General features: G+C 44.7%; 1 protein-coding gene across 1 annotated transcript in view; it reads left to right on the plus strand.

The window, feature by feature from the left end:
* Positions 1–4,097: 4,097 nt before the first annotated feature.
* Positions 4,098–12,711, plus strand: part of shroom3 (shroom family member 3) — a 55,451-nt gene continuing 46,837 nt past the window's right edge. The window contains exons 1-2 of the mRNA XM_037692642.1: positions 4,098–4,256; positions 10,849–11,003. Of these exons, the coding sequence (XP_037548570.1) occupies positions 4,098–4,256; positions 10,849–11,003 (314 nt within the window). The remainder of the gene's footprint in view (positions 4,257–10,848; positions 11,004–12,711) is intronic.

Consider the following 12,711-nt stretch of genomic DNA (forward strand, 5'->3'; position numbering starts at 1 on the left):
GGCGTAGCTTCTTTCGGGGCGTAGCTTCTTTCGGGGCGTAGCTTCTTACGGGGCGTAGCTTCTTTCGGGGCGTAGCTTCTTTCGGGGCGTAGCTTCTTTCGGGGCGTAGCTTCTTTCGGGGCGTAGCTTCTTACGGGGCGTAGCTTCTTTCGGGGCGTAGCTTCTTTCGGGGCGTAGCTTCTTACGGGACGTAGCTTCTTACGGGGGCGTAGCTTCTTTCGGGACGTGTGCCGACAGTTGTGGTTGGTCAGAACTTTTGAGGGCGTGTTTGCTACTGAAGTGGCTGAAGAGCTGCTGGACGAGGCTGTTGGAAAATCCATCCGTCATATCGTGCACAGCTCCTCTGACTTCCTGGACCGTGTTTCTCCTCGTTTTCTTGCCTTGGCAGGTTGTGCGCCGTTAGCTTAGCTTAGCGCTACGTCGGTGCCGGTAGTTGTCGGAAGGGGGATGGGGGTGGGAGAGGGCAGTTCGGTAGGCAGGGCGCTCTGTTCTGGAAACTGCTTTATAAGTTTTGCTAGAACAGATGTTTTTTTTCTTCTAACAGCCTCGGTCAGCGGCTCCTCAGTCGAAGTGAAATGAGAGCAGCGTAAACCGCACGAACACGCCAACAATGTTCTGACCTGTCGCACGATACTTGGAGCCTGCGAGAAAAAGATTCTGCGAGCAGCTTGTGCACACAACGCGTTCTTGGGGGCGGGGCGAGAAATAAAAGACGCAATTTTTGTCTCGCAGCCCCGTCAGCAAGAACAGACTTCTTTACTTCTCGTGGAGAATAAATCCAGCTTTAGTTTGATGATGTCACTAACTTGATTAGTCTCCACATTTTTTGCTAACACACTTTGCACTTCTTATTTGGTTCATATATTAAAGGTGTTTTTGTCTTTTAGCGAGTTAAACCGTCACTGTCCTCCTGTTCTTCTGTTTTCTTTATATTAAGAATAAAACTTTAACTGTTCGTTTTATATATAATCTACGACGTGCTTTAATGGAAGGAATATTAAGTATTGTTTAAATCAGTCTGAAAATGTTTATTTACTAGTTAATAAACAACAACTCGTGTTCTCAAATGTAAACAATATATTTTTGTAAATCTATAACTGATCTGGAACTATTTATGTTTTAGTAAACGTGTTGAAACGCACTTTTTATACAGAAACTACAGTATTTTTGTCATTTGCACATATTTTTTTCTGAGTTAACCGAGTGCCTTATCAAATAAACTCATTATTGAACAAATATAGATCAATGTATAAATATATGTTTTGTTGATGTTTTATCTTTTTATTTTCTAAATAAGTACTGTTTTTGCCTAAAGTACTGTTTTGGCTTAAACATTTTAAAATATTTGTTTTATATAAATCACGTGATCACACGTTTATCATTTTTATTTGGGGCAGCGGCAGCCGACCCAGGACCCGCAAGCCCCAGGTTCAATCCCCAGCCATTCCCACGTCGTGGTGTCTCTGAGCAAGGTACCCAATCCCCAACTGCTCCCCGGGTGCCTACATAGCTGCCCACTGCTCCACCTGGGTGCATCTCAGGTGTGATGGGTTAAATGCTGAGTGCCAGTTTCACCGTATGGGACCATACAATGATGACGCATAACTCTTATTTATGAACTTCACTGCTCAGATTAGTCGAAATGCACTTTTCTGTCCACTAGATGGGAGCCTGACCTCGGCCTTCGCTGCGGTTTTCTCTGAAAACATCAAATTACCTTTTAAAACTCGATGATTATTTAGATCTTTAAGTCCGAGGTTTGGAGCCGTTAACCAACTGAGCTCTCATGACGCACATTGATCAAATCTGACCCTGGACTTTATCAAACGATGCTCTTTGAATAACTCCGGTAGTTCTCCAGAAATATTGACGTGCGGTTCTGAAACGTGGGTACGCACTCGATGTAAACAACTGCCTGGATATGCTCCACCTGTTTACCCCACTTCCTGTTTTCCTGGACAGTTGACCCGAGTCCTTGAAGTCCTGCACCTCCGTGACCTTGTAGCCTCACCGGTCCACTTGCTCGTCGTGAACGAAGCGCTCGGCTGAACCGAACCACGTGGAAGCTTGGCTCATTTGATCGAAAAGTCATTAGTAGCAAAATGCTAGCTAACAGTGGCACATAGCTAGCAAAAATGAGCTAAACGTGCTACTAGTAAATTGTAGCTTTATCAATAGCAAAGGACTAGTTAAAACCCAAGTTATCAAATGTTAACTGTAAAAGGTAAAAGGAAACGATGGGAAAAGGCAAGTTAGACACTAAAAGTAATAAAAGTCTAGTTAAACAAAATCAGTAAAATAACAAAGTGTCAAAAGGATAGCTAATAATCCTCGTAATCTAGCTGTTTTTTTGCTACATTTATTTTTAATTATTTAGTTTTCAATTGTACAAAAAATGCATCATTTGTGATCGTCTATTGTTGTCGTCCATTGTTGTCTTCACTCTTTGTTAAAATCAGGTCTCTCTTGTAAACGAGTCCTCGTGGCTCCGTGGGACTAAGCTGTTTAAATAAAGAAGCACAGCACAACTTTAAAATGGCTAAAGTAGGAAAAGGCTAGTTAGAAGCTAGAAGCTGCAAAAACTAGAAGTTAAATAAGACTGTAAAAATCTCAAATGTCTAGCTAGAAGCTAAAATAAATGTCTAGCTAGAAGCTAAAATAAATGTCTAGCTAGAAGCTAAAAGTAACAAAAACTAGCTAAAATCCAAAAGTTGCATAACCTAGCTAGAAACTAAAACTAACAAAAAGCTAGCTAGCTAGAAGCTAAAAGTAGCAAAAAGGCTAAGTAGCAAAAGTCTGCATTAAGTAGCAAAAGGTTACATAAAGTAGCTCAAGCCTGCACAAAGTAGCAAACAATTACAGTAGGTAAAGGCCACATAAAGTAGCAAAAGGCTACATTAAGTAGCGGCCACACAAAGTAGTCTTCACAAAGTAGCTAAAGGCTACACAAAGTAGGTAAAGACCACACAAAGTAGCTAAACCCTACACAAAGTAGCTAAACCCTACACAAAGTAGGTAAAGGTCCCATAAAGTAGGTAAAGGCCACAAAGTAGCAAAAGAATTCATCATGTCCTGGATGACTGAGAATCTTCACCAGCAGTACACCTGGTCCCAGTTACATCCAACAAAAACACAAATTGTAAAGAAAAACATTAGTAAGATCTGAGTCATGAACTATGTACTACATTCACTAAACTAAGAAGACACGGACTAAGAAGACACGGACTAAGAAGACGCGGACTAAGAAGACACGGACTAAGAAGACACGGACTAAGAAGACACGGACTAAGAAGACACGGACTAAGAAGACAGGACTAAGAAGACACGGACTAAGAAGACATGGACTAAGAAGATGCGGACTAAGAAGACATGGACTAAGAAGACAGGACTAAGAAGACGGGACTAAGAAGACCCTGAGCACTAATGGTACAAAAACAACAGCAGCACGAACATGAGTGAGTGTGAGCAGATGAGGACTACAGGCTACATGTAGCAGGAGGACAGTTCTTGTTCCTGTTTCTGAACCTGCAGCACCGACTGGATGGATCACATGTGGAACGACTGGATCCAGATTCGGTTCTGTGCAGTAATCCGGTTCTGGTGTGAACACTGTGGATCGGATTACTCCTCGTCAACAAACACAAAGGAAACAACTTTCAGTCCAAACTCTTTTTATTTACAACTTTTCAGCATTTTACTTCTTTCCCTCCCTCCTCCTCCCCCATGAACCTTACCTCCCCCGGTCTTCCTCCCCCTGCTCCTCCTCCTCCTGCTCTTTTCTCTTTGCTCGGTGAGTCGCAGAAAATCCTTTTGTGATGCTAAACTGATTTTCAGGAGAGAGGAGGAGGAGGAGGCTGTGGGTTTCTGTTCCAGACCTGAACCCGTTCGAGCCCACAAACTTTTCCGCTCCTGGTTCGGGTCTCTGGTTCTTGTTGGAGCTCAAACTCCGGAGCTTCGGGAGGAACTCTGGACCCCCTGAACCCCCTCCTGTGTCGTTCTCTCCCCCAGAGGAGTTTTAATGAATGGAGGAAATGCGCTCGTGGAGGATTTGTTGACTTGGTTTGGGGCCGAGGAGGAGCAGCCCGGAGTGTCCGGCCATGGAGAGCCGAGGCCGGGCAGGGCTCCAGCCGGCGGCCGGGGGAGGTGCAGGAGGAGGCGGCTGGGTGCTGGTGGAGGCCCGGCTGCAGGGAGGAGCACCCTGGGGCTTCACTCTGCAGGGGGGCCTGGAGCACGGAGAGCCGCTCATCATCTCCAAGGTGCGTGACAGCAGATGTTCCTGGAGCTCCCGCTCCTTAAACTATAAGTTTGGTAGAAGAAGCTCCACCAGTTTAACTTTTTGAAAGTTTCGACCTCCGTTTTGACCAAAATCTGATAAACTTTAGTAAACACTGATTGAATCGCTAGTGTTTGCAGATGACGTCATGATCTGTGAGGACAGGGAACAGGTGGAAGAGAACTTGGAGAGGTTGAGGTGGAGAAGAGGAATGAAAGTCAGCCGTAGAAAGACGGAGTCCATGTGTGTGAATGAGAGGGAGGAGGTGGAACAGTGAGGCTACAAGGAGCAGAGGTCACAAAGGTGCAGGACTACAAGGACTTGGGGTCCACTGTCCAGGAACATGGGGAGTGTGGTGAAGAGGAGAAGAAGAGAGTCCAGGCAGGATGGAGTGATGGAGAAAAGTTTACAAGACAGTGGTGAGACCAGCTCTGTTGTATGGTCTGGAGACAGAACTGGAAGTGAAAAAATGAAGATGTTGAGGTTCTCCTTAGGAGAGACAAGGATGGAGAAGATTAGTAATGAGATCATCAGAGGTACAGCACAGGTTGAACAACTGGGAGATAAAGTTAGAGGTTACACCCACAGTGGTGAATAAACGAGCGTTCGTTTGGACTGAGGAGGAGGTTGGGTGCCCCGGCCCCCTACACGTTGATCAACACAGTCAGCTTCTGCTGTCCACCACCGTTCGTTCAATCATCTCCTCGCACAGACAAACTGTTAGCTGCAGTATGGGTCTGAAACGGTGCCAGGCGTTTCCAAAACCTCTGGAACTTGGCTCGAAAAATCTTTGGTGTCAGAGAAAACAACCGCAGTCGTCGTGTACACGAACGACCGAAACGCAACCGTAAACGCAGTCGTGTAAAAAGTACTTTTACCTCACAGATCTGAGCACAACGTGTACAAATACTTTAAAATGTTCTGACGTCTCCATCCCAGACGGCTCTTCGTCTTCGATGGACGTCACCGTTGTTGACCTTTTCAGTCACTTGTGCTGTAGGTCAACAATCAGAGTCTCTGCCAGCTGGTCCACATCTTATTTAACACACAGCAGTATGAGCAACAATATTGTTTGAGTTGTGTTTTTTATCTTAATTATTTTTCTACTGGTCTTCATGAGTAGCTTTAAGTTGGACTGTTGCCCAAGAGAGAACATTAAAAAAATAACCAGTGCACGTGTTTTATCAGTTGTAATAAAATGTTTGCGTGACGTAATCAGTTTAGTTCGTGGCTGTTGGACATTTTTTAATCCAACACCTAAAAAGTAACGTATAGAATACAAACGTACCATTTTCCATTCATGCATATCACTCTCTGCCTTGTGCCAAACGTTCAGGCAAAGAGCGTGTGCGATCCGTTAGTTCTCAGAGTGTGTTCTGGGGATGACTGTAAGCTACTACCACACCTAATGTTGGTCTATCGTCTATAAAACTGACCAAGCTGTGCCCATTTTTGTGTTTGCTAAGGTCGATTAAATGTAGCGGGTATTTTGAATCGAGCTGACACCAAAGCCTATTGTGGAAGTTCTGTTTTGTTTAATTAGAGGTTATTCAAAAAGTAATTAGTAGCCATATTTAATAGATATAGACCCAGAGGGCCTGTTCATCCTCTCTGGCTTGGGTCTTCCTCGGGATCTCCCAGGAGGAGCTGGAGAGGAGTCCCTGTGGAGAGGGATGCCTCGAGTTTCCTACCTGCACCTGTTACCTCCACAACCCAACCACGGACACAGCGTAAGAGAATGGACGGGGTTGCGTTGTGGTTTTTATGAGAATTTTCAACCGATCGTAAAAGATTTCAAAAGAATGAGGAGTGTTGTCAGTTAAAGACCATCTATTCGACAGAAGTCCTCAGCTCTGTGGGTTTCATCTCGGACTGCAGTGTGAAACATGATCACTCACGATGCCTCTAAAGTCAACCTGGCCTCATTTTATTCAAATGCAAATCACCAGCTGGTGTGAGTCTGTGGAGGATATTCTGGGCTGGAAGCCAAATGGTTGTAAAATAAGACAAAAATGTGAATAATGTGTTTTCCTGGGAGCTTTTGACCACGATCCTGCTTTTATTGTGCGCTGCACTTTGATCGGCGCAGTTTGTCGTGTTCGACCAAACACCGGCCTAATGTCTGCTTCCTTTACTTCCTTTCACTGTTGGAGTGTATTTTTCCTTCCCCGTTTTCCCCACAGCCGCTGGAGAAGCAAAGAAAGAGGTTTTAGTTTGGCTTGGGTGTAAATCTTGCTGTTGTAAAACGTAACAAAGAGCGATGAAAACACCACTTGTTTTCACCTGGTTGCCAACTTTTCCTCAGTGGATTAATGCAACCTTTGTTGGAGTAACAGTTGGGAGTTTTGAGTGGGAAAATTGACTTGTTCGCAACCAGGCTTTCACGTCATTGTTGTTGGGACCCAGCGTGACCTCGTTTGCTTGTTTGCCATCGTTGTAGGACATTATTAATCAGTCTTAGGCCATGTTGGAGGTCGCAGAGGATGTTTGAGTTCAGGGTACATTGTTTTAATGAGGATTGATTTAGATCTTTCCATTTAAATTGGCCATCTGTCCATTTATTCATCCATCCACCCACCCGAAGCACTTAAATGCAAACAAAACAAATCAGTATTTGCTCCATCTGGAAACTAATAAAACATAGGACACGTACCCCCAATTTTTTAAAAATAAAATGTTCAGGACCCAACACTCAATCTTGTGGAACGCCAGAATTAATATACTTTACTACTGAAATGCGCAATTTTTGGGGGGGTTTGCCAAATAACCTTTTAACCATGTCTGTCTAGTAAAGACAAATTAACAACTAGTTATTATGTAAACTATTTCTAATTTCCAGTCAGACACTTAGCTAGCTAGCTAACGATCCAAAACGATTTGTTGTTTTTAGTCATTATGATGTTTCGCAGAAACATATTTTAAAGATTTGAGCTTATATCCTATTCATCCATATCATTTTAACATGGGGGCTGGTTGTAGTCCTCGTTAGCCCTGAAGTAACTGATAAATATGAAACATGTAGGAGACAAACTCAACAAACATCATTTATATTTCTTGTCAGATCATCACCTCATGATTAATTGTAGTATTTCATCCATGATTAGTGGATAATATTCATCCATTGTTTCCAACTACTTGTAAAATGTAGTATTTGTGCTTCACATTTATTATTTTCTCTAAATTCAAAAGTATTTGTAATAAACCAGCGAGGCCCAGATTAAAGCAGATATATAAGAACGAGTCTTCTTTGACCGTTCAGCTGTTTAACGCCACATTTAGCACCAACAAACATGAAGTCAACCTTCAGACCAGGTCTTTCAGGTCTTGTTCACTGGAAATATGCACTTCATATTTATTTATTAACACAAAACAGCAACAACAGTGTTTTTATTTGATAGAAGCCCCCTCTAAACCGCCCTCCCCCGGTTCCTGCGGATATTTTCTCCATCTCTGCTGATTAGAGGTGTGTTGTTTCAGTCGTGGCAGGAACAGACTGAACCTCCGTTTATGTGTGTTCATCTGCAGGATAATAAATTTCAGCTGGAATACCAAAGTTACTGACACACACACGGTCCGATCTCTTGCCGAGTGTTTCTACGGACCTTATTTGGGTATATTTATTCTCGTAGATGTCGGACGGTTAGGTCGCTGCTCTGCAGAGCTCAGAAACGGCTCACGACTCCTGTTTTAGGTTGTTTTGTTGTCATAGCCACGGTATTTTGTGTAGATGCCTTTAAAACAAACTTGTCTCAGTCCTCGAGTCCTCCTCGTCTGATTATTTTGTCTTCGGCTGTTGGAGCTGCCGTGCGTGGGGTTTTATTTTTGAGAAGAAACACATGTTGTAATTCAGAGGAGGATCCAACACGCCCTTCAAGACATTCTTGGCTGCTGTTTTAATGTTCGAAGAGCCCCAGATGGGTGTAGTTTATTGTTTCAGAGACGGACGCCGGTGTCGGCCACGGGAAAACTGTCAACAAGTCATGGTTCTGCTGGGTTGTGGGGGCTGTGGGACACACAGAGGGCCCCAGGTGCTTGAATAAAAGAGAACTGGACTTGGATTCTTGTTTCTTCAAGAAACAATAAATGTTCTTGTTCTCTGAAGGAACAAACATCTGGGATCGTCAGGACATGACCAAGAATCAGAACATAATGACTGACAGGATCCCAAACCATCAGCCTCCACCACCGTGCTGACAGCTGCAGGAGCTGTTTGCTGCAGTGCATTCTGGGTAAACATCTGTCCCCTGGTGTGGTTTTGTCCCAGAAGTCGTGTGGTTCCTTCGGATGAAGATTTCCAAACCTAAGGGGTGTTGCCATGTTGTTTTTAGAGGGAAGAGGCTATGACCTTTGACCTTTAACCTGCTAACTGAGGCCTATTGAGTCAGAGATGGAGCTCACTGCATAGTCTGACCTTCAGGGTGAATCTGCTGCCACTCTTGTGAAGACTGTCAGCTGAATAAGACATTTCCCCATTAAAGGTTCAAACGTACAGGGATCACCGTTAATCCAGGAATTAGACTGTATCAAGCCCTGGAACCCCCCCCCCCCCACTGGCCGTTACTGGAGCTCTTTGTTAAATCTACAGCAGACATCAAACACGCTCTTCTTCATAGAACTAAAGATTTATTAAAAGAGTACATTTAATATGCGAGATAAAATGTGAGCTGTGAGAATCCAAGAGAAACATCCGATCCAACGAGTCCACGAACATTTAAACGCCATGAGAGAGTTTAGTTATCTCGCTCCGAACAGAACAACAAAACAACGTGACCTTGATGTGGAACACCAGCTGGAGATAAACGTCCAGACGTTCCGTACGGAGTCAGCTGATCCGTCAGCGCTTTAGAGAACACGTCCGGGCGATGGGAAGCATTATCGCTTTAAGTCGACAAACTGCCGTCGAAATTAAACTCCGTTCTTCCAAACGGGGGTCGTTCAAAGAGACAATTACAACAGGTAAGATATTAACTGTTGGTTACGTTTCCACAGAGCCGAACTTTTGTGTGTACGTGTACAACACTGTAATTAATTAGTATTAGTGTTAGTAACTACTTTATTCCTCAGACGTCACTGTATTTTTACATAAAATGCTTTTTCTTCAGTTTCTGTATTGGTTTTAAATCCCTGCTGTTTACTGCATAAAAATTGTGCTACGTTTAACTGTCCCCCGTTCCAGAGCGGAGAGGGAACTTGGACATACCTTTGTCCATCTGTCCGGTTCTTCTAGTGAGTGGGATAACTTTAAAAATAACGGAGATACCGACATTTGTTTTGGTGTGTGGCTGCATCTAGACGTAAGAAAGGTCACTGTCGAAAACTGGGTTGATACGTCAAAATCCAAGATGGCCACCATCATCAGACCCTTATCCTTGTGCCACGGGGGCAGTGCCAACATTGTTCACCAGCGACCTCCACCTGGACTGATCCTCAGAAAGATGATGGAGTTCACGAAAAGGTTTCTCTGTCCAGCTACCGATGTCCTCTGCTCATCTTTGAGGAGGACGCCGTCCCTTTAAGGAGTTCCTTCAACTTTTCCTTGAAGATGACATTAGTGTTCCCTTTACGTTCACTACGTGGGAAAACCGCTTCAGTTTCTTCTTCTTAATTTGCACTAGAAAGGAGTCACGATCTCCAACGAGGACATGGTGGATCTCAGCTTGTGTTGTGTGGGAGGACCGGTGGACCTGAAGCAGGTGTTAGCAGGTCATTTCAAGAGCGGAGACTTTAACGTGAATGCCTAACCAGAACAGGAAACTAACATGAAAACACAATTTTCACACTCATAAACATCGTAAACAGTCAGAAACATTGCACACATAATTCCTACACAGTGATCTTTGCTATGCTCACACTGTCTCTGGGACGTGACTCTCTCACACATGGTGTCCCACATCTTTTATTGTTTCTTCTAGGCTACTTGTCTTGGGAGGGCGCTCGTCTCTTTGGTTAGCACAGCGCTACATTAGTGTCAACAATTGTCAACAGGGTGGGGGTTGGTTAGCAGTTAGCATAGCATGACGGGGGGAGGGGTGTGGCAGACTACTATGTTTGTGTTGCGTGTGGTTTTCGTTTTTTTGATCTCCGCTCACGTCCGGTTGTGTCGAAGCTTCGTGTTCACTGACGATGTTGTCACATCACAGTCTTACAGCGACAGCTGTGGGTGATAAAAGTTAGCATGTTAGCGCTAGCTTCTGATATTTCTTTAAATTTTTTTATCTGTTTAGCGTTAGCAAATCTAATTCTTTAGTTGGCGAATTAGCGGTAAGGGAAGCTAACCAAAACGTTAACTGACTTTGATAGCCAGCGACACTGATCTGTCCTTCCACACAGGTTTGAGTCTAACTAGGCCACTGGCAGTTTTGAACATTTGCTGCCTCGCACAAAAACAACCAAACATAAAACTCCCTCTGTTCTTCTCCACGGTGCAACTCCTACACACTGGAATATCTGACACCAAAACGCTGAGGTTTACTTTCATTCCCTGTTCAACTCCAGTCCAGAAAAACTCTTCTCAAAAACTACAAACTGCTACTTTTTTTTTTTTAGTGAATGTTTTTGCTAAAATGTGTTTGCAGGTGGAGGAGGGCGGGAAGGCGGACCGTTTGGAGCGACCTCTGCAGTTGGGGGACGAGCTCGTCATCATTAACGACGTGGAGCTGAGCGGGTTCCGACAGGAGGCCATCGCTCTGATCAAAGGCTCCTACAAGACTCTGAAGCTCACCGTCCGCAGGTACAGACCGTACGAGTGCGTTTGAGGTGAAGGTCCAGTCCCAGGTCCGTACCCCTCATTCTCAGGTGACCAGTTTGGTTCTTAACGTAAAGTTGCACGAGGTGGTCGAGGCTGCATCGCTGTTCCTAACACAAGCTCTAGAACCTGAAGTTCATCCGGACCTGCTTTACGAGCATGGTCGTGGGTTGCTGGTGCTAATCTCTTGGTGTCATTGGGTGGGGGGCAGGGATCATTCCTCGCTTTGCTTTCCTGAATCTAAATGCATTTTGTGTTGTTGTTATTGAGGACACGGGAGTATCCAGAGAAAACACACGTGTGCACCGAGAGAACATGCTAACACCTCACAGAAAGGTCGCAGCTGGGATTTGAACCCGCGACAAGTCTCAAAGTCAACCCCACCCGTCAGACATCAGTCCACACGGTGTTTGTCCAATCTTGTCTTTCGTCCATATTTATGAAAGATGTTCTTTATAACGCAGGTAATCAAACAATTGTGCTGCTGTTTTATTGTCATTTCGGAGCAAATTGGGGACTAGAAAATGGTCTCGGTCTGTCCGTCCACCCGTCTGTCCATTTGTCTTGTGAGCAACTTGAAAATAAGTGAGGCACCGATTCCCCTTTTGGTGTGTGGCTGTTTCTAGACGTAAGAACAGTCGCAGTCAAATCCAAGATGGATGCCGCTACACTATACATGTGTATACAACAGGATGAATATATATGTATATGTCAACTGGCCATCATTTAAAGAAAATGTTTTCTAGTTTTGATATTGCTTAAAAGTAGAGTTTCCTCCGATGACAGAAGATTAGTCTATGGGGGGCCAAAGCCACCACTGGCCCCCACTCTGGCTCCACCACTGCTCCTGCTGGTGGATAAAATGGCTCCCTCCAAACCAGGCTCCGTCACTGCGTTGCCTCGAACAAAACAAACATCTGTTCTTCTACAGTGAAACTCCTCCACTTGAATATTTTGCACCAAAAACATTTAGGTTTACCGTATTTTCCGGAGTATAAGTCACATCAGTCCAAAATGAAAGCATCATGAAGAGGAAAAAACATACAAGTCGCTTCGGCGTAAGAGTCACGCGTATTATGTGTTTGGCAAAACAGCCTCATTTCACCTGGGCGGGTGCCATCTATCCATCTATCCATCCGTCCATCCATCCGTCTGTCCATCCATCCGTCCGTCTGTCCATCCGTCCGTCCATCCATCTGTCCGTCTGTCCATCCATCCGTCTATCCATCCGTCCATCCATCCATCTGTCCATCCATCTGTCCGTCTGTCCATCCGTCCGTCTGTCCATCCGTCCGTCCGTCTGTCCATCCATCCATCCATCCATCCATCCGTCTATCCGTCCATCCATCCTTCCATCTGTCCATCATCCATCCATCCGTCTATCCATCCGTCCATCCATCATCCATCCATTGTCCATACATCCATCCATGCGTTCATCCGTCCATCTGCCCATCCATCTGTCCATCCATCCGTCTATCCATCCGTCCGTCCATCTGTCCATCCGTCCATCTGTCTATCCATCCATCCGTCCATCTATCCACCTGTCCATCCATCCGTCCATCCATCATCCATCCATCATCCATCCTTCCATCTGTCCATCCATCCATCCATCTATTCATCTGTCCAGCCATCCATCCATCCATCTGTCCATCCGTCCATCCATCCATCCGTCCATCTATCCACCCGTCCATCC

The sequence above is a fragment of the Nematolebias whitei genome, chromosome 18 (genome assembly GCF_014905685.2).
Source record: "Nematolebias whitei isolate Nwh7 chromosome 18, NemWhi1, whole genome shotgun sequence".
NCBI lineage: Eukaryota > Metazoa > Chordata > Actinopteri > Cyprinodontiformes > Rivulidae > Nematolebias > Nematolebias whitei.